The 21,343-nt window shown below is 64.8% G+C and overlaps 1 protein-coding gene across 10 annotated transcripts; it reads left to right on the top strand.

Moving 5' to 3' along the window:
• Window positions 1-994: 994 nt before the first annotated feature.
• On the top strand, window positions 995-21,343 carry TNK2 (tyrosine kinase non receptor 2). Of its 10 annotated transcripts, none has more exons than XM_064666181.1 (17): window positions 6,200-6,444; window positions 6,579-6,870; window positions 10,382-10,559; window positions 10,711-10,781; window positions 11,971-12,183; window positions 12,263-12,415; window positions 12,609-12,886; window positions 12,959-13,085; window positions 13,176-13,322; window positions 13,632-13,726; window positions 16,367-16,561; window positions 17,975-18,066; window positions 18,594-18,638; window positions 18,876-20,191; window positions 20,636-20,731; window positions 20,821-20,953; window positions 21,056-21,343. In XM_064666181.1, exons 1-16 carry the CDS (start codon window positions 6,245-6,247, stop codon window positions 20,950-20,952), a joined length of 3,630 nt encoding a protein of 1,209 aa, XP_064522251.1. In that variant the 5' UTR covers window positions 6,200-6,244; the 3' UTR covers window position 20,953; window positions 21,056-21,343. The 10 variants fall into 10 exon arrangements, with proteins under 10 accessions (XP_064522257.1, XP_064522256.1, XP_064522251.1 ...); XM_064666180.1 differs by having other exon boundaries at window positions 6,201-6,444; window positions 20,821-20,948; XM_064666187.1 differs by lacking the exons at window positions 6,200-6,444; window positions 6,579-6,870 and adding an exon at window positions 995-1,134 and having other exon boundaries at window positions 20,821-20,948.

The raw sequence follows: 21,343 nt of genomic DNA, 5'->3' as shown, positions 1-21,343 counted from the left end.
GTCCGTCCGTCCGTCCTCACCCCGCCGTTACGTAAAGCGGCGCCGCGGCGCCTTTAAGGGCGGGGCCGGGGGCCGGCCGGGCTCGCGGCGGGGCAGGAGGGGAGGAAGGGAAGGGGGCGGTGGAACCGGAGCTCCAGAGCTCTAGCAGCGCGGCGCGGGGGGGCTTCCCCAGCGTGCGGGGCCGGGGCGGGGCCCGCGACCGCGTGCACCATCCGGGGGCAGGGGGCGAGCGGGGCGCCGGGGGTGCCGGAGGGCGGGGGGCTGAGCCCGGCGGTGCCGGAGGGCGGCGGGGTGGCCCCGGGCGTGCAGGAGCAGGGGGGCTTCACCCGCGGCGTGCAGGAGGCGGGGCTGGGGGCGCTGCCCCGCGGCCAGGAGCTGGTGGCCGCCGGCGGCGGGGAGCCGGGGGGCGGCGGCGGCGGGGTGCCGGGCCGGTGGCACTGGGTGCCGCTGGGCGAGCGGACGAGCCTGCAGGAGTGGGGCGAGCGGCCCGGGCCCGTCACCGCCCTCGGCAGCCCCAAGGCGGGCGCGGAGCCGCGGCGGCCCCGGGAGCGGGGGGCGGCGCGGGCGCGGCGGCGGGCGCGGGGCGCGGAGGAGGCGGCGGCGGGCGGCAGCCCCGGGGCGCGGCGGGCGCGCGGAGCGGTGCGCGGGGTGCAGGAGCACGGCCCCAAGGTCCGGCAGGAGCAGGGCCTGGCCCGGCGGGCGCAGCAGGAGCGCGGCGGGGGGCGGCGGGACGCGGGGAGCCCCCCGGCCCGCGCCCGCTGGTGGGTGCGGCGGGGCCGGCAGGAGGAGGGGGAGGCCCGGGGCGGGGTGCAGGAGGAGGGCGAGCTCTACCCGGGGGAGCAGGAGCACCCCGGCGGCAACCCCGGCACGAGGACCCCGGCACAGCGCCCGAGCCGCAGGAGGTCTGCCCGGGTGTGAGGTCGGACTCCGTGCCCGCTGCCCGGTGCCCCGTGGGTGATCCCACCCGCGTCCCGGACGTCCCCGGCGTCGATCGTCGCACCCCGCCCCGGCAGGTGTGTGGGCGCATCCCGCCTGGCATGCCGGCTGTCTGGAGTGCCGCCGTGCCTATCCTCGCCCTCCGGTGACGCTGCAGACCCGGCGCAGGATGCGGTGGCAGTGGCGGTGAGCACAAAGGTAAGGAACGAAGCGCGACCCCTTGTTTGAGGGCGATACGAGGGGCAGGGCGGAGGGTTCAGGGTTTGGCACTGTGGCGGTGCCCAGTCGGCATCGGCGTGTGCCGGTTGCGCCTCACCGGGCGCAGCTGGCACCGTGCCCTGCAGCACTGCGAGCTGCGGTGCTGCCCTCGTGCCCGGGCGCTGCGGGACTGCTGAGCCCTGGCCAGCAACATGCCTGACCTCCTGCTCCTGCTGCCAGGGCGGAGCAGGCAGCAGAGTCTGGTGTGAGTGGGTGCCTGGTGCCCTTGAACTCTCCTAAACCACAGCGGAAACTGGGGGAAGGTTTTTGTTTTTTTCCTGGAGAAAAGGCGGCTTTGCTCTTCCTCTTCCCTGGGCTCGTGGGAGCTGTGGCAGTGAACAGAGGATCCTTGTCCTCTGGGGCCAGCCCTGCGCCTCAGGGTGTTGTGCTGGGGCTGAAACCCTGAGCAGCAGGGAGGTGTGGGGAGCCTCTGACCACCAGCTCAGTGGGCAGCACCGTGGCCGTGTCCAGCTGTATTGCTGCAGGTTTTTCTCTGAACAGTCCAGGACTGTTTGGATACTTCTGATCTTTCTTGGTTTTGGTTTTTGTAATAAAGTTTTTAAGTTAAACCTAGTAAGGTGGTGCTCACAGTCCAGACAAGGATCCCTCCCACCTTGCCAGGTGAACCCTGCTTGGCTTCTCCCAGAACTGGGAACTGCCTCACCCCCTCTGAAGTGGTAGCTGGGGGAGGGGGTTTGCAGGTGGCCAGAGGAGCCTGGGCCGGGGCAGTGTCTCTGGCGGCCATGCCAGGGCTGGGCTGTCTGGGCAGGACAGGCCAGGGCAGAGCCCGGCACTGGCACTTCCCCACACCCTCACTTCCCTGGGGCTGCCTTGGTGCAGTGGGCACATCAGAGTGCCCCGGTGCTGCTGAGCTCTCCGCTGGCTTGATACCGTGCAAAGTGTGTGTGTGCCCCTTGCCAGGTGCTGAGGGCTCTGGAGGTAATGCATTCCCCCCTTGCTCAGCCCTTCGTTGAGCTGGCTCAGGGCAAAGCTTTGAACAAAGTTTTTGAGCACCAGACTTTGCAAAAGTCTCCTAAAAACAGGACCTGCCTGGTGGAGTGTCTTTGAGCAGGGCTGCACTGCCAGGCCCTTCTTTAGGGAGAGGGTCCAGGATGGACCCTGAGTGCTGCATGCCCACCATCTGCTGTGGCCCTGCTCCCACTACTAGTCCCAAGCCCACTGCTCCCTGCAGGGAGTGGGGGGCAGAAGCAGCTTCTGCATCTCCCATCCTGCCACACCAAGGCCTGGGGGTGCAGGGTGGGGGCTGTGCAGGCTGTGCAACCTGTTACCAACCCCTGGAGCTACTGGAGCCTTGTTAGCCCAGTATTCTTTAGTGCGGGGTGGGGTGTTGTGGGTATGGCTGGGGGGGCTTGGCAGTGCCTCCGTCCTCCTCGGGCAGCTGCCAGCCTGCTGTCCTGCTGTGACTCAGCCTCCCTGGGGCAAGGGGGGTCCCTCATGGGCAGAGGAGCAGCTCCCACAGGACCAGGAACTTGGGAGCTTGTAGCCGAACCCTGTCCCAGCCACACTGCAGGCCAGGCCTCCAACTGTGCCTCAGTTTCCCCCGAGAGGTCTCATCCTGCCCCTGGAGCACTGGGTTTTGACTCCAGTCATGTCCATGAGGGATGGTAGCTGGCAGAGGCAGAGCATCCTGGGCATTACCCACTTGCATGGGTTTGGGGAGCCAGGAGGGGGCTCTGCCCCATGCACAGGCCCTGCTGGGACAGGAAGACTTTTAGGAGAAAGTCCTTTTGCTGAGCAGCTGGTGTGGGGGGGGAGGCACTGTTCATGCTGCAGCCTGGCTAATTAGGGTGCTTTCAGTTAGTGCTAATGACTGACAGATGCTGGATGGTCTGGCCAGGGTGCTGCACTGCTCTGGTGCTGGGGAACTGGGGAGCTTGAGCCTTCACCTTCCAGCTCCAGGGGTCCCAACTTTCATGCACCTAGCACAAAGGGGAGATGCTGCTGCATGGATGTGGCTTTGTGCCAGTCTGGCCTGAGACCTGACAAACTTGTTTTGTGCCAGCTGCGGCCCAGCCCAAGTAGTGATGTGAAGATGGGGGTATTGCTGGCAGCATCCCAAGGGCAGAGGGGCTGGTTGAGCAGAGGGCTCAGGGTCTGTGCTGGTGCCCTCCCTCCCTAGGAGGACTGGGGGCAAAGCTCACCAGTGGGGCAGGTGCACAAAGGCTCTTCCAGCTGCCTGGGCAGAGTGGGGGGTGAGCCTGCATGTGGGGAGACTTCCTACAGCTTAACCTCCAGGGAGTCTGGGGCATCTGGGGTGGACAGATGGGGGTACCAGGCTGGGAGGCTTAATCTGACCTCTTCCTCCTGCTTTGCCCCAGGGGGACCCCGTGGCCGGTGTCACCACAGCCCTGTCAGCCCCATGGCCAAGTCCTGACACTGTGCCCCCTCACACACTGTCCAGCTCACTGCAACACTGGGGCTGGCACTGCCGAGGGACCCCCACAGCACTGCCCCTGTGGCCCAGGTGAGATGGGTGCGGGGGCTGGTGGGCACAAACCAGCCTTGCACGGTGGTCGGGTCCCCACTGTGGTGGTGATGCCAAGCCCGCTGCCCTCTCCCCCTCCCCAGCACTGCCTGTGGGTATGGAGCTGAGGGGTGGGCACTGCAGTCAGGGTGCTGTGGGTGCCAGGGGGTGTTGCTTTGCCTGCTTGTCCCCCAAAACACCACTCTGTGTACCTGCCTTTGTGGGAGAGCTTGGGGATCAGCCGCGGGGTCAGCAAGTCCTGCCCATCCCCTGCCAGTGCTGTGGAGCTGGGAGGCGCAAGTCAGACTAAGCCCGCCCCAGCTCGACCTGCGGAGTGGATTTAGCAGAGGAAAGAGGCTTAGGGAGGGGATTGGGGTTGTGCCGGGCACTGTCGGGATGGGGGGGCCACACGCCTGTGTCTTTCCTTCCCACGCAGCTACTGCTGCAGACGGGCTCAGGGCAGGGGATGCTCTGTGCTGGGGGGCAGGATCAGTCCACGGGGCCAGGCTCTGACAGCCCAGAGATGGCAGCGAGGGGGAGCCTGGCACCTCGGCCTCCACGGCCACCCCCACCACGGGGGTCACCAGCCCTCCATGCTGGCCCCCCGGGATCTCCTGCTTGCCCCATCCGGCCAAGCAAGCAGAATCAGATGCCAGCACCGAGGGAGGCAAAACACCCACCGGTATGGGGGTATGTGGGGTGGCACAATCCAGCGAGGGGCTGGGGACTGTTCCCGGGCAGCTGGGTGGCAGTAGCATCCCGCAGGCAGGCAGGATGCAGCCGGCAGCCCTGCCTCTGCCGGGAGCGCGGTGCATTTGTACGCATGGGTATGTGTGTTCCTGCGCCATGGCAGCCGGGCTGGGGAGTGTGTCACCACAATTTGGGGCCGCCCTCGGGGCCCCGCCAGAGCTGAACGAGCCAGCCCCGGGGTGCCGGCGCGGCCGCCCTGCTGCTGCCGCAGCCAGTGAGATCACTTCCAGGTGACACGACTGCCAGGAAGGTGGCAGGAAGGTGGCAGGCGGGCTGTGACAGTGAGCGGGGTGATGTGACAGAGGTGAGTGAGGGACGCTATCCCCCTCTGGGAGCTTGTTTTGGGAACCTGCCACTTCCGGGGTCCTTCGTGCCAGGTGGTGGGCATGGGAGATGCTGTGGCACCGGTCCCAGGGATGCGGGGCCAAGTGTGGTGTCCCAGAGGGCTGGGGAGCTCCGATGTTCTCACAGAGGGTAGGGACACCCTGTGGTCAGTGTGAGTGCCGCTGCCCTGGACTGCAGAGGACAGTGCGTCCCATCCAGCGGTTGTCATTGAGGTGGGACCACCCCCTGGGGTGGGAATTGTCGGCGGGTGAATCAGGGGTGGATGGCATGATGCCATTCGTCCCCTTATAGGAGACCTAATCGTTTTGATGTCAGTTGAGCCTGGACAGGACCTGATGTGATGTGGGGGTGTGACCCAAATCCATGCCCAGGGCTGTGGGAACAGGGATTGTTCCCACACATCTTGGGGACCCCGCAGCATCGCCTTCACTGGGCAGGCTGGTGAGGGTTTCGGGGCAGCACAGGGCAGCTGAGTCTGGAGGGAAGGTGGCATAGCACAGAGGGAAGGTGGCATAGCACGTGCATCAGTCACCGTCCCGTGGCGTGCCAGCGCGGTGACGCCGGCAGGCCGAGCGCGGGGGCGGCTCGCTGCTCCCACGCCGCGGGCTCAGCCCGCCTCAGCTCCGCGGCTGAGCTCACCTCCGTGGTATGGCAGGAGGAGTCGCCAAGGGGCTGCCTCCACCCCGCCCCACAGCCAGGGCTGATGCCCACCGGGATTGGGGGTGTTTATTTCTCGGGGGGGAGGGGGAGCAAGGACAGGCTCATGCCCCTTGCCCTGTCACGGTGACAGCCTGGTGTCACTCCTTTGGCTATGGGGCTCTGTGGGGGGAACAGTGAGGGGGTCATGGGGGCGATTCTGGAGGTCAGAATGGGTCACCATGGCCTGTGGTGTTGGCATGAGGAGCAAGTTGGTCCCTGGGGGCTGTGCTGTGCCCCAAAGGATAGGTAGGTCACAGGGGTCTTTGGGGGGGCTGCAGGGCCCCCCCCCCCGGGTTTCAGCCCGTTTGTAGCTCTGGACAGGGGGCAGAGAGAGGGTTTGTGGTCAGGCAGTGTTGGGGTACAGGCCAGTCCCGATGTACAGGTTGGGGGGTTCCCCATCCGGGGGGGTGGCTTCCCAGTGCCACCTGTCCCTGCTGGGTGCTGTGCCTGGTGCAGCGCCTAGCAGAGGTCTAGGAGACCCCCAGCTCCCTGCGAGGGGGTGGGGGGAGAGGACTGATCCTGGTGTGCCCTCCGGACCCTCGTCCCAGCAGTACCCACCGGGGCCTGGCTGCTCTCCCAGCCCTGCCGTGCTTGCGCCAACGCTGCCGGTCGCTGCGGAGCAGCCATCTTTCCAGTGCATCCCATCCCCCTCTGCCTGCGCAGGGAAGCAGGAGGGATGCTGGGGATGCTGCCAGCCCCAGAGCCCCCCCCATCCCTCTGCAGGTGCCTCCCTACCCATCCTGTCTGCCACAGAACCCCGGCTGCTGGACGATGGTCCCCCCTCGTCCTCCTCCTCCGCCCGGCTGCCTGGTGCACCGTGCCAGGGTGCAGGGAGAAGGGGGCTGCGATCGCGGCGCTGGGGCTGGCGGCGATGCCACCACCTCTCCACTCAGAAGCCGGAGCAGGGACAGAAGGTGGGCAGTTGGGCTGCCGAGCCGGGAGGAAGACAGTGGTGCCAGGCTGGGATCGGGGTGAGGACGGGTGGTCAAGGGGCTGCCCCTGCTTCTCTTTTTCCCCGTCTCCTCCGCATCCCTCCATCCATCCCCCCTCCCCTCCATCACCGTTGCGGTCACCTTCACCCTCTCGCTGTTTTCCGGAACTGCAGCAACTTTCTGCCATGTGATCCCAAGCCCGGCTCCAGCCCTCGCCGCCCCCAGGCAGACGCGGGCGTCTCCGCAGAGCCCCCCACTCGCCGCTGCGCCGCAGCCGCTGCCTCAGCCATGGGCGAGAGATGCGACTACCAGCGCTTGAGCAGCGCCGAGGAGGAGGAGGAGATGCTCGGCCCCCTGCCCCACAGCTTCTCGGACAGCACCGGGCAGCGGGCCCTGCGCCTGGGCAGCAGGCGCCCCACGCCACCCCCCCGGCAGGACATCGCCCCGGCCATGCCGTGCCGGCGGGTCAGTGTGGGGGGAGCCGGTGGAGGGGAGCAGCGCGGGGCACGTGGCTGTTTCCCAGAACGGGCAGGGTCCTGCTGTAGCATGGGGCACGGGGGGTCCCTGCATGGCATCTCCCCTCTCGAATGCGCAGTACCCCGCAGCGTCCAGGGCAGTGTGAGGATGGCACCTCCCCCCCGCTCGGCTGTGCTCTCATCCTGACCCAGGGGAGTGGGGCTGCCTGCTGCTTCTTTCTGGGGAAACTGAGGCATGGGGGAACGGTGTGTGGCAGCGCGGCTCAGCTGAGCCTGGCACAGCTCGTGGGGGGGGGCCAGCACAGGATGCCACCCCCCAGCCGCAGAGCTGCATCCAGACGGTGGCCGCACCAGCTGCCATCCCCATGTGGGGATATCCTTGTGGGGATGTCGGGCTGTGCATGGGTGTGGGGAATGCAAAGGTGCAGGTGCCTTGGTGTGTGGGACAGGTGTTGGGGTGTCGTTATTGGTAGCAGTAATTGGTGCAGGCCCGGGGTGGGGGGTGGGAGGATTGAGCACCCTTGTGCCAGCTCGGACAGGTTGTGTGTGATGCCAGGCAAGCGCGGAGGTGAGGAACATGGCACAGCGGGGGTGGGCAGCCGTGGGTGCGCGGGGGGCAGGCGGCTCCAGGTGTGTGCGGGGCGGAGGCGGGGAGCAGGCCCGGTGATGCCGCGGGCTGTGCGGGTGTGTGCGCACGTGCGGCCGGGCAGGGCGGCGTAGCTGGGGGGTGCGCGGAGGTGACGTGCGTGGGGGGCGGCTGCGGTTGTGCAGGTGGCAGGAGGCACCGCAGGGTGCGGGGGGTTGCGCCTGTGTGGTCCCTGAGTGCATGTGAGCGTCCTCACCGCCCATGCATGAGACTGGGTGCACGTAGGGTGCATCCCCTGGCGCTTCAGGGCTGGGTGTGTGCGGCATGGCGAGTGTGTGCAGGGCACCAAGGGCCGAGCAGCACCTGTGTCGGGGACCTGGTGGGGGCTAGATGAGTATCTGTGGCTCCCACACTTCAGGATGGGAGTTTGCTGGCAGGACTCCTTGCCCCACTCAGAGCCGAGATTGCAGGATCAACCCAACCACTGTGCCTGTGGGTCTGTTGCAGAGAGGGAAACTGAGGCACGGAACCACCCCTGGCATGGTGGGTAAGGCTAGGTTCCCCCATTCCCAGTGTGGATGCTGAACTGGACAGTCTTACCTGGGATTTAGAGGTGCAGGAGGCAGCACACTGGGTGCCAGTCCCAGTTGGTGTCATTCCTGCCTGATGAGAGTGATGCTCCGTTCAAGGCAGGGCACCCCCCGCCCCCATGTCCCCTGAGCTGGGAAGGGGGAAGCTGGCGCGTGGCAGAGGTTGGTGCTGAGGGCACTGTGCCCAGTTGTCCCTGGTCAATGGGCTTGTTGTGCCCAGTGCCTGTGCTCCCGGGTGCCAGCTGGGATCCCAGTGTCAGTGGAAGCCACAGTGGAGACTCCTCTTCTCCTGGAGATGCACTTAACTCCTTCTTAGCTGCCTGCTTGGCACAGCAATGGCCACATTTTAGGGGGGCCAGGCAGGCGGGGGCTGTGGTAAGAGGTTTCTGTGGGTCTTTCCTTTCTCATGCTGTGGCTGCCGGCACGGCCAGCTGTTCTCCCTGAGGAGCCCGCGGGTGGACAGCACTGCTGGGGTTGGGTGCCAGCCCTACTGGGGAAGGGGAGCGAGGTGCAGGGTGCTGGTGGCACCCCATGGCAGAGCCCCGTGGGGCCTGGCAGCTGGGCAGCGGATATGTTTGCCGAGCCAGAAACTCCCCCCGCAGTGCCCATCGCCCTGGCATCATGCCTGTGGCCTCGGTTGGGGAGCAGAGAGCCGGATGTCTCCTCTGCCTCCCTCCCTCCCTGCTTCCTGGGGGGGAAACTGAGGCCTGGGAGCGTTTCCCAAGGCCGGGGCGAGTTTCCATGGTAATGGGAGCGGGGGTCCAAGCTCCCAGCTGCCGGCGACCGCCGAACAAGGGAGAAAGCCGCACATTGATGGGAGCCCGGCCCCTTGGGCGCGCGTCCCAGCCCGGCTGAAAATAACCCTCCTGGGGAGCGCTGCGGGCAGCCAGCCGGGACCGAGCCCCGCTGCCAGCGGGGGGTCCCCAGGAAGCGGCTCCGGCCGGGGGAGTGACCCCCAGCCCTGCCTGCCGCCACCCCCCCGCCCCGGCCCCGTTGCGTTGGGGAAGGGGAGGGCCGGCCGGCCAGAGGATCGAGATCCGGATGGAAGGAGGGGCAGAGCCACAGCCCGCGTCCGGCCGACGGACAGCCCGAGCCCCCTGCCCGCTCCGGGGGGGATATATGGGGCGGCCGAGCCCGGGGGGCTCCTCTGTAGCCCAGGTGAAGGGGCTGCGGGTGCCCCGGCTGCAGTGAGCGGGCTCCGCCGTGGGACGCCGGCACCGGGGAAGGGACATCAGCGGTGCCAGGGGCCGGCGGCGGGCAGCCAGGCAGGATGCGGCGCTTCCAAGCTTTGCACCGATCTTTCCCTTTCCTCACCCGCTTCCGCCTCTACCGAGTAAGTGCCGACCCTCGCCCCGGGCAAACCCGTCGCCCGGCCCTCTCCCCATCGCCTGCGGGCAGGGGAGCTGGCAGCTCCCTTGGCCCTGTGTGTCCCCGCCTGCCCCCATGTGCCCCCGTGCCCAGCTGCTCGCCGCGCCCGCCGTATTTTTAGCCCAGTGCCGAGGGTTGTAATTGCGGTGACGCGGCCGAGGGAGCCGAGCACAGCCGGTGAAGACGCCAGGAGCCATGTCATCTCTCGGGGAAGAGGAGAGGATGGAGGGGGCTGATGTGTTTTGGAGCCAGGACGGCGGGTCCCAACTTCCCTCCCGCTCTAAACAGTGGGAGACAGAGCTGTGTCCCTTTCCAAAAAGGTGGCGATGAAAGTGGGGGAGAGCTGGGACAGCAGGCACGGATGGGGAGTGGTGGGGGGTATGGAGAATTGTGTGTGAGACCTGGCCCTGTCCCTCCCTCCCTGTGTCCCGACACAGCTAGGGGGGGTGATGCTGGCAGCGCTGGAGTGCCCTGTACCTCAGTCCTGGGGCAACAGGACCCCCTAGTGACCCTGATGTCCCTGTCTGCCCCCTCCTTTTGTCTGCCCAGCCAAGGCAGAGGAATCCTACCATGGGTCTGTCCTGCAGCCTGGCCGGGTGGCTGGGACAGCTGTCCCCTCCAGCTGAGCAGAGGGATCCAGGCAGGCACATGCATCCCGAAGCTCTGACCCTTTCAGGGGATAGCCTGTGCTGGAGCAGAGGGGTGGGCTGGTGTTTCTATGGGCATGACAGGGCAGAGCCAGTCTGTCCTGCCTGTCCCTGGGTGTCCTGCTGATGCGGTGCCTCTCCTGGCCTCCCCCAGAGAGCTGGGGACAGGCTCAGGAGATCAGTCTGCTAGTGTCCCTCACAGCAGCACCCCAGCCGTGGTTCTGAGCCCCTCTGGGTGACTCCCCAGCGGGGATGGGGCAGAGAGGAGCGGAGCACAGTTCCCCCTAACCTGGCATTGTGTCCCGGCAGAGGCTGAGCTGTAGCATGCAGGCGGAGGAGGGCACGGACTGGCTGCTGGAGCTGCTCACTGAGCTTCAGCTGCAGCAGTACTTCCTGCGCATCCGGGACGAGCTCAATGTCACACGCCTCTCCCACTTCGAGTACGTCAAAAATGAGGATCTGGAGAAGATCGGCATGGGACGCCCTGGTGTGTACACCCCCCCCAGACCTCCCCCTTATCCCCAGCTGGATGCGCAGCATCTTTTGGGAAGCCCAGAGGAGCATGTGGTCCATGGGGCTAGAGAGGACCTCTACCCTGGACTGGGTTGTGACAGTCACTGTGTCCCTGAATCCTGTAGGCCAGCGGCGGCTGTGGGAGGCAGTGAAGCGGAGGAAAGCCATGTGCAAACGGAAATCCTGGATGAGCAAGGTAGGGATGAGAGAGGGACAGGTGTGACAGAGAAACTGAGGCAAATGGGAGAAGCTAGACCTCTCCCCGTACTCTTCCCAGGTGCCTGGCTCTGCCTATGCCACTGGTTCCTGGGGGAGTCCTGCCTGTGGTGTGATACTGCCAGTGTGTGCCCTGGTCCCATGCAGGCTCCTGGGTCACTTCCCAGGAAAGGACAGCCCTGCCGCCCCGGCACTTGGAAAATTCATTCCCTTCATTATTTGCCTCTTTGCCAGGAAAATTGTTTGCAGCTAGCGAACCACAGAGCCTGTGCATCTTGCTTCAGCCAGCTCTGTGGGCAGCAGCACTGCCCAGGACTCTGCCTGCCCTGCTGCCTCACAGCGAGGAGGCACAGCCTTGTACCTGCAGGCTGGGGCATACCAGGACAGGGGACCTTGGAATGGTCACATATTCCATATGCCATCCCATCCAAAGCTGGTGCTGCTGGCACCCCCAGAAGAGCAGAGCACTTACGAGCTGGGCACTGGGTCATGTCCTCTCCCCTGTGTGACTCATCTGTGCTGGGACATGGTCAGGATGGGCTTTTAATAGAAGGCTACTTCTATTAAAGAAGAAATGGCAGGAATGCCACCTCCCACCCCGACCACATGTTGGGCCCAGCCCCCACGCACCCTGCAGGGGTCCTGGCTGCCGAGACTGGGATGGACCCCGTCCAGTGGGGCACATCATCAGTCCCAGCTGAAGGAGAGGGAAGGAGAGCCCATCCGCTCTGGGTGGTGGTGGTGGCAGGCAGCACAAATGCAAAGCCCATGTCTTTGCAGGGATGTGTCACCACACTCGGCCCAAGCTGGAGGTTTCCCTTGGCTTTGTGCCCAGGCACATTGTGTGGCCATAGCCTGGCCAAGGAGTGCCCAGGGCCCTCTCTGGCTACTGGCCTGGTTTACTGTGGCTGCTGGGGAGTCGCTGCAGGGCTGCTGTGAGAGGCACAACCCCTTCCCTCCACAGGAATCGCAGCCCGGTGTGCAGGCTGCTGGAGGAACAGAGCTTGATCTCACAACCAGACTGCCCTGGCTCATCACCAGTTAGGGGTCATCAGTGGATTCTAGAGTGTACAACCCAGACAAGGGGTTGTCCCAGCACTACTCACTTGCAGACCCAAAGGTTTCGGGTATCTTCACATCCACGTCTCACCTGCCTCCATGTCCCACAGGTGTTCAGTGGGAAGCGCCCAGAGTCGGAGCTGCCACCCCAGCCCCAGAGTACTTTCCGCAAGCCCCCCACACCACCACCCCCCGAGGCTGGGGGCCAACACTCCCTCACCTGCCTTGTGCGGGAGCGGGACCTCTCGATCTTTGAGAAGCTGGGTGACGGCTCCTTCGGCGTCGTGCGTCGTGGAGAGTGGTGCACGCCTGCCGGCAAGACGGTGAGAGACTGCTCATGAGGGGGGTGGAGAGCTGGGCGGTGGGAAGACACTTCAGGGCTCACTCCTGCTTTGGCCGTAGCTGAACGTGGCAGTGAAGTGCCTCAAGACAGATGTACTGAGCCAGCCAGAGGCACTGGATGACTTCATCCGGGAGGTGAATGCCATGCACTCCCTGGACCACAGGAACCTCATCCGCCTGTATGGTGTGGTGCTCTCCCACCCCATGAAGATGGTGAGTGTGGGGGGACAGGGCCAACACTGATGCCACCTCATGTGGGTCCCACATGATGGCATAAGCAAAGCCAGGCTGTGTCTGTACCCAAGTCCTCTGCTGGCATCCCCAGTGGAGTACAAGGAGGCTGGAAGCCAGCCTAGCCAGGGTGTCCCTGGACTGATTGGTTTGCTGTCCTCTCCTCATGGCCCAGGTGACAGAGCTGGCCCCGCTGGGCTCCCTCCTGGACCGACTGCGGAAGAACCAGGGCCATTTCCTCATCTCCACTCTCTGCCAGTATGCCATCCAGGTGGCCAAGGGCATGGCCTACCTGGAGTCCAAGCGCTTCATCCACCGTGACCTGGCCGCCCGCAACATCCTGCTGGCTTCCAATGACCTCGTCAAGATCGGGGACTTTGGGCTGATGCGGGCCCTGCCAAAAAATGATGACCACTATGTGATGCAGGAGCACCGCAAGGTCCCCTTCGCCTGGTGAGCCTTGAGGAGGGGGAGACTGGGGGGTGCAGCACAGACAACTTGATGTTCACATCCTTCCCCATGTAGGTGTGCTCCTGAAAGCCTGAAGACACGCACCTTCTCCCATGCCAGTGACACCTGGATGTTCGGAGTGACCCTCTGGGAGATGTTCACTTATGGTCAGGAGCCTTGGATAGGCCTCAACGGCAGCCAGGTAGGTGTTCAGCAGGGACCTGCCCCCTTGCCTCATCCCGCTGGTGCTGAGGGGACCTGGGAGTCTCTGACAGCACCCCTTGCCCCCCAGATCCTGCACAAGATAGACAAGGAGGGTGAGCGGCTGCCACGGCCTGAGGACTGTCCCCAAGACATCTACAACGTCATGCTGCAGTGCTGGGCACATAAGCCCGAGGACCGACCCACCTTTGTGGCCCTGCGGGACTTCTTGGTGGAGGTGGGTGAGCAGGGAGGGGGACAGGAGCCCTGGCACCCCGTCTACTGGCTCTGCTTGAGCATGAGTAAAGGATGTCGCTGAGGCGGGAGTTGACATGGGGGAGCTCAGGCCGGGCAGAAGTGGCAGGTGGTGACATGGTCACAGCAGGAGAAACCTGGGTGCTACCTTGCCCTGACCCACCCCAGGGATGTGACAGCTGAGGACAGGCTAGTGGTGATTCATTTTTGGGACCCCGTGTCCTGCCTCTAAGCAGGGCAGGGATGGACATGGGGGGCTGCATCCCCTATCCTTACCCACCTCTACCCCCAGGCCCAGCCCACTGACATGAGGGCACTGCAGGACTTTGAGGAGCCTGACAAGCTGCACATCCAGATGAATGACATCATCACGGTCATCGAGGGCAGGTACTGCATGGGAGGGTTGCAGGGGAGAGAACACACTGGCAGCCGGCCTTGGTGGGCACAGGGCACCCCAGGAGTGGGGAGAGTGTGGGCACTGGCAGAGCTGTGGGGAACAGAGATGGGAAGGGCTGGATCTCCTGCTGGCACAACTGGCTGTGTACCCCATGGGCAGGCAGAGCTGCCTGGGGGTCTGTGGTCCCCCAGGCAGCACAGCACCGTGGGGGCACAGCCCTGCCCACAGTGCCCGCAGCCCTGCCTGCACCGTCCCCGCTGACTCACCAAACTGTGCCCATGGCTTTGCCCTGGGAAACCGCACGCCCCAGGGCCGCTCCCTGCTGTTAGCAGTGGAGACATGCTGCCAGCACCTGGAGACTTGCCGCTGTCATCGGGCTGGGAGAAGCACCGTGGGCTTGGTACCATGCTGGCAGTACCCACTGTGCTGGGACCTGCGGACTGGAGTGGGGGGGCCTTCCGGCCCCGCATCCCCGTTCCAGGATGTGCCTGTCCCCTTCCAGCTGGAGGACAGTGGGGATCCCCCCAAAGGAGCGCAGTGTCCCCACGCTGACGCCGGCCCCACAGCCCCGAGGGGAGGAGGAGGAGGGCTCTGTCCCCGTCCCTCCCTGTCCCCCGCCCCGGGACGGCTCCCCGCGGTTAGTCACGGCTCGGGGTGAATCAGGCCGGGTTTGTGTGTCTGCAGGGACCGGCTGCTCCCGGTCCGCCGCCGCGGGGATGACTCTTGCCCAGGGTCTGGCGGTTTAATTGCAGGGAGGGGAGGGGAGGGGAAGCGGCGTCGGCGGAGGGAGGAAAGGAGGGAGGGAAGGAGCGGCGGAGGGCGGTGCGGCCGCGCCAGAGCGCCTACATCGTCCCCGCTGCCGCATCGCGGCCGGGCTGCGGGTCCCGAGCCCCCCGCCCCGCCGCCGGCCCCAGGTGAGCAGCGAAGGGGGTGATGGAGCGGAGAGGGGGCTGGGGGTTGCCCGTGGGTCGGGGGGTGCCAGGAGTGCGGCAGAGCCGGGGCGCAGCGTCCCCTGCCTCAGTTTCCCCGGGGGAGGCCAGCCCTCGATGACCCCCGTTGGGCAGGTTTTGGGGTACGGGGTGAGGGCAGCCGGGGAGTGGCAGGAGCCCCAGCGGCTGCCGCTGCTCCCGGAGGGGAGCCCCTTCCCCGTGCCTCAGTTTCCCCCGCGGGGGCTGCCCCCCCACCGTGATGCCGGCAGGGATGCCCGGGCAAGGCTGGGGTGGGGGGGCTCCTCCCGGGGGCCGCATCCGGCCCCACCGAGGCTGCCCGGGGCACCGTAAACACCCCCCACCTCTTTTCAAGCCCCTGCCTGTCGTTCGGCGGGCGCCGGGTGTGCGTACGTGTGTGTGGGCAGGGGCAGGGACCTCCCTGAAAGCCCCCCGGGGACCCAGCCGGCCGCGGGAGGGGGCTGTCGCGGGGAGAGGAGCCAGGGCAGCGCCGGAGCGGGTTTGTGCCTGGGGTCCGAGCTCGGGTTCGGTGGGACGAAGCTGAAAGCAGGGGGAGCGGAGGGTTGACCCGGCTGCAGCATCCCTTCGGCGGGATGCAGCGGTGAGGGGCGCAGGGAGGGCGAGTGGAGGGGACCTCCCGGGGAGGGGAGCCGTTCCCCCGCCTCCCCCGGCCCGCCGGGGGTGAGGGAGGGTGCCCGGTACCGGCTGGGCTCTGCCGTGGCTCTGCCGAGGGGTCCTAACGCTGAGTAAGGCGGCTGGCTGGCGGCAGCGGGAAGGTAAACAGGAAAAGGGCTGAGCTGGTGGCCGGGGGTGACTCACAGGTGACTCCAGGAAACTGTGGGGCCCGTGCCAGCCTCTCCAGGCTGGCACCCACACTGCCACTGCCCCCAGCCTGCAGCATGCCCTGCCCACAGGGAGAGGGGCCCCTGGCAGGCAGGGGGGTGGTTTAGGGTTGGACCCCTCCCACATTAATTTGGCACAGTGCTGGGTGGGGGACACCAGTTGGGGTGCCTTTCCTTGCCCCATCCCTGTGCTCCCCAGTCTCTCTGGGCTACATGAGCACTTTGTCCCACCCAGAGGTGGGTGTGTCCTGGAGTAGGAGACTCCTGGGGGACACACTGGGGACCAACACCCCAGGGTGATCTGGCCCACTCAGGTGGCTCCAGGAAGATTCACAGCCTGAGCCCCCACCTGTCTGTCTGCCCATCTCCCCTTGCCCACAGCAGGACTCACTAATAATGTAGGAAGGGAGCGAGGAAGACCCCACAGCCCACTGTCCCCCATGTGGGCCCCATCAGACCCCAGGCGTGTCCCATGTGCTGTCCTTGACTGCATGGGGCACGGTGATGAGCAGCTTGGTGCGGGCATCACTCCAAGGCTCCTGCACAATTTGAGGCAGCAGGGAGGAGGAAGGAGCACATCTTTTTGAGCACAAGTGTGGAGCTTTGTTCCCCACCACCTGCATTCTCAGCACCACCGGGTGCAGGGACCATGTGGGGTGGGATTTAGAGCATACTGCCAGTGTAGGGTTGGGAGGCTGGGCACCCAGGTTCCCTTCCCAGTTGTGTCACCGCGTGCCTGCGTGGACTTGGACGAGTCACCTTGCCTCTTCCCTGTCACTGGGGCAGGCACGTGTCACCCTCCCGTCCCCTCATCAGTAACAAGGTCCTTTTTATTCCTTAGGGCCGAGAATTACTGGTGGCGGGGTCAGAATAAACGGACCCTAAAAGTGGGCCAATTTCCCCGAAACACGGTGACCTCGGTGGCAGGGCTGTCAGCCCACGACATCAGCCAGCCGCTTAAAAACAGCTTCATCCACACAGGCCATGGAGACACCAACCCGCAGCACTGCTGGGGGTTTCCCGATAAAATTGATGAGTAAGAAACTTTTTGTCTTCTCTGCATCCTCTGCCTGCTCCCTGCCTTCCCCACTGCCCACTGGGCATGGGAGCAAGCTGCGGCTTGGCTACTGCCCCCCTCTTTCCCCATGAAGCATTTTGTTCCCCACTGCTGTACTGGGAATGGTGGCTCTGGGTAGGGTCCCTGCAGCTGAACTAACTCCTTTGCCTCTTCTTACTAATGGGGTTTGGGAGGTGGGGGGCTGCTGTGCTTATGGGGGGCTGTCCTTGGGGGGAGACCCATGTAAGCACCACCGTGGAGGTGGCCACATTACCCCAATGTTTTTGGGTGTCCCAGGGCTGATGGATGTGCGTGGCTTGCAGCCTGTCCTCACGCTTCTAACAGCATGAGTCTTTTCAAAGAGCAAACTGTGAAAAAAATCCACCAAAATGACTTTTTTCCCCACCCTGCTCCATCAGGAGACACCCTGGCTGAACTGTGATGGGAGGGAGGGGGATTGGGTGCTTGTGATCCAGAGTCCCACATGCCCCCCTGCCAGGTAGGACTTGTTGTGCCCAGCGTGGGTGCTGGGTGAGCAGGAGCATCTTGGCAGGGGGCATGGGGGGTTCTCTGCCAGCACTGGGCTGGAGGGACGTGGGAGGGCTGCGTGTGGGGGGCAGGATAGGATTTCAAAGCCTGGAAAGCTCCCGCTGGGTAGGGCCAGCTCCTGCACCAGGCTCACTCCATCTCCTGGAATCATGATCCCCACTGTTGTTTGGCATCCCAGGCCTGGGACAGCCCTGCAGGTGCCCTCGGTCCCAACCTGACCCCTCCACGGCACCCTGGGCTCCTGGGCTGTGCCGGTGGCCCTTGGAGGGCTGAACGGAGGCACCGTGCACGCGGATCTGGCTCGTGCCCCGGCAGGCCTCCCCGCACCCCGCTGCGTGGGCACGGGCGCTGGGTACGTGCTGCCCGGGCTGCCGAGAACGCACCGAGCTCGGCACACACCCAAACCTTCGGGCTGCTCCAGCTCCCGCCGGCTCCCTGGCTTGCGATGGCTCGCCCGGGCCTCCCGGCACCCCCCCGGCAGTACCGGGGTGCTGTGCCTTGGGCGCAGCATCGCACCACAGCACCCTGCTGCTGGAGGGGTGTCCTGGGCACCACGCCCCGCACACGTACCCTGGACACGGAGCCCTGCTTGCAGTCCCCTGGACACAGCACGTCATGCACACGGAGCCGGAGAGGGGTGGGTGACACAGGGACAGCACCGGGCTCTGTGCCGTAGCAGCAAAAGCCTCTGGGGTGTGGTGTCCCAGCATTCACAGGGATGGTTCTCGCTGGGGCAGAGTGTGTGGTGGAGGAGCTGTGGGGTGTCCCAAGGCACAAGCCTGGGGAGCAAGGGGTCCTGCATGGCCCCTGCTGACTCCCAGGCACTTTCCTCTCTCCCCACAGGCTGTACCTGGGAAATCCCATGGACCCTCCTGACATTTTAGGTGTGGACCCGAGTGCTGCCAGACCCACACAGCTTCCAGGCAGGACTAAAAGTGAGCGTCTTTTTTCCTTCCTCCTGCCCATCAGCTGCACGAAGCCCTTTTCCCCATGCCGTGTTGGCCAGGGTGACGGGCTGGACCCTCTCCTTTCTGTCTCTCAGCTGGCACTTGCTTTTTGCAGACCCGGGGGGAGCTGGGGTGATGGGGCGTGTTGTCACCTGGCCATATGCCACTGCCAACAGCGTGGGCGGCTGGTGGCTCTGCCCGGCTGGACTCTGCCCTGCTGCCCTTCGTCCGAGTCCCTTGTCCCCTCCCAGCCTCCCACGGCTGGTCTCCCCAGTATGGGGATCTCAGCGGAGCTGCCACGGGGAGGGAGCTCAAGCCCTGTGCGTATGCCACAATTCCCCTAAACCTACAATCTTCCCTTGTGGGGTGGCTTCCCACCAGCATCCTCTCTACACCCCACCAGTGATGGGGGGCTGACCAAAGCATGCACCCTGCTAACAAGCACCTTGGCTGCTGCTTGCTCCACACGCTCACCCCACGCCTCTCCTTCTCTTGGGTTCTCTCTTCTCCTGCAGGGCAGCCACCTCCACGCCCGCCTCAGCCTACCGTCCTGCTAACCAGTAAGTTTGGCTTCTTTGGGTGCTGCTCTCCCTCTTTCATGCCCCCTTTCTTTTCTCTCTTTGTCTGGGTGGCCTGGGGCATATGCCTCCTGCCCTGGTGTGTCTGCTGCACCCAAGGGGTGAGCAAAGGTGGCTGAAGCTATGTGGGAGTTAGGGGGTTTGGAGATGCAGATGCCCCTTCTTGCACCCCAGGGATGGCTGCTGGGACCCTCACCATCTTTCTCTGTCGCCTCCTAGAGCCTTGCTACGACCCAGTGAGTGAGGAGGAAGAGGGTCTGCCAGGGGGTCTCCGGAAGCTCTGCCTGAAGAAGACAGGCACAGGGAAGGGTCTGCGACCAGTCAAGCCGTCAGCACGGGTACCAGGCACCAAGGTGGGCGAGCGGCAACCCGGACGGCTGGCAAGCGAGGGGCCGGTGGGCGGCGAGGTGACACTCATCGACTTTGGGGAGGAAGTGCCCCAAGGTACCCCCTCTCCAGTGGGGGAGCTGACAGCCCCATCATTAGCCAAGCTGGCCATGGAGGCCTTCTCTTTGCTGGACAAGACCCCACCGCAGAGCCCCACGCGGGCTCTACCCCGGCCTCTGCACCCCACGCCGGTGGTGGACTGGGATGCCCGCCCCTTGCCCCCACCCCCTGCCTATGATGACGTGGCACAGGACGAGGATGACTTTGAGGTGTGTTCCATCACCAGCCCCCCGAGCCGGCGGGGCAAGACCAACTATGGCTTCGTGGATGAGGGTGAGCGGGGACCGGTGCTGGAGGACAACCTCTTCCTGCCCCCCAAGGAGACCAAACAGCCCAGCATGACACAGACCACCGAGCTCTTTGAGGAGCTGCAGCAGGAGTGCATGAAGAGGCTCAATGTCCCCTTGGGGCCGGCTGTCCCTGCTGATGACAAGCCCCAAATCCCACCCCGTGTTCCAATCCCACCCCGGCCCCTTCGCCGCAATGAGCCCGGGCGCTGGTCAGGGGACCTTTCCCCAGCCTCAGGGGGTGAGGAAGACCGGCCACCCCAGATTCCCCCCCGGGACCCGCTGTCGCAGCCCACCTCCCGGACACCCAGCCCCATGGCTCTGCAGGTGGGCTCCCCACAGCAACGTGCTGCCCTCTGCTCCTGCCTTTCCACCTCACCAGGGAAGCCCATGCCTACCACGCAGAGCTTTGCCCTCGACCCCAAGTATGCCACTCCCAAGGTTATTCAGGCACAGGGCAAGGACTGCTCCAAGGGACCCTGCATCCTGCCCATTGTGAAGGATGGGCAGAAGGTCAGCAGCACCCACTACTACCTGCTGCCTGAGCGCCCTGCCTACCTGGACAAGTATGAGAAGTTTTTCAAGGAGGCTAAAAGCCCAGAGGAGGTACCAGCGTCCCGCCAGGTCACCACAGCCACCGTCCGTCCCATGGTGCAGCAGCCACTGCCAGACTGCAAGGCCAACTTTTCTTCCAATAACAGCAATCCTGGGCCCAAGTGCCTGGTGAAAGCCTCTTGCAGCCTCCAGAAGATTGTCTACGATGGGCCAGATGTTTGCCGTCCTGCTGAAAAGATCCGGCTGGTGAGTGACATGCCCAGTATCCATGGGGAGGAGGGCACATGCTGGCCATGAGCTCACTTGGGCAAGAGCTTTCCCCACCCTGTGCCTCAGTTTCCCCAAGTACAGCTGCAGGGGATTGGCTACAAGGGGACTCCGAATGTGCAGGGGGACATAAATATCACTGCAATGCTAAAATGGGAATTGAAGGCCCTTTTAACCCAATTTGGCCCTACCCAAGGGCCTGGGGAGGGAGAAGGTGGTCCCCTTGGGCTATCTGGGCTGAGGCTATTGAGGCCCACCCAAGCCCAGGAGAGACAAATGATGTTCAGAATAATGCTAGCTCCAGGCTAACAGTGCTCCCTGGGGAAAGAGCCAGAACTGGGGGCAGCCCCAGTGGCCCACTGCTTCAGTCATGGGCTCCGTGCTGCCTGGGGGTGGCAGACACTGACCACAAGCTCCCCCCAGGTGCAGGACATGGTGCACGGTGTGACCACCGACGAGTGCCAGGCAGCCCTGCAGAACCACGGCTGGAGTGTCCAACGGGCCATCCAGTACCTGAAGGTATGGCACACCTCTGTTCCCTCACCCTAGCTCCCACAAGAGTGGTGGCACTCCTGTCACCCCCCTGGCCATGCCCTGTCCCCTTGCAGGTGGAGCAGCTCTTCTGCCTGGGGCTGAAGTCCCGTGGCGACTGCCAGCGGGTGCTGGAGATGTTCGACTGGAACCTGGAGCAGGCCAGCTCCCACCTCCTTGATCCCTACAGCACCGCCCGCCAGAAGTAAGGTCATGGATGTGTTTTGGGGGGGTAGTTCTCCATGCCATGCTGCTCTGGGCAAGCTGGCACTATCACCCCTCCTGAGCTCATGTTCTCTCCTCTCCTTACAGGTGGTGACAGCGGGGATGGGGTGAGTGGTGTCAGATCCAGAGAAGGCACCTCACCACGGGGCCAGTGCCCCCGCCTCCACCCACACAACCTGCTGCTGGACTCTGGACTGAGCCCCCGCTTTGGGGATGGGGACACCCCAAAAGGGACCCTGCCTCAGACTTGCTGGGGTGCTTATGCCCTGGTTTGGGCAAATGGGCTCTGTCCCCTGGCCTCTTGTTGAATTGTTTTTGTAAAGAGAAATGTAATTTTAATATATATTATGTATATATATAAAAGTATTCTATGGA

Source organism: Pseudopipra pipra, chromosome 10 (assembly GCF_036250125.1).
Source record: "Pseudopipra pipra isolate bDixPip1 chromosome 10, bDixPip1.hap1, whole genome shotgun sequence".
NCBI classification, from domain to species: Eukaryota; Metazoa; Chordata; class Aves; order Passeriformes; family Pipridae; genus Pseudopipra; species Pseudopipra pipra.
Note: the sequence above shows the minus strand (reverse complement) of the source record. Positions and strands in the feature narration are given on the sequence as shown.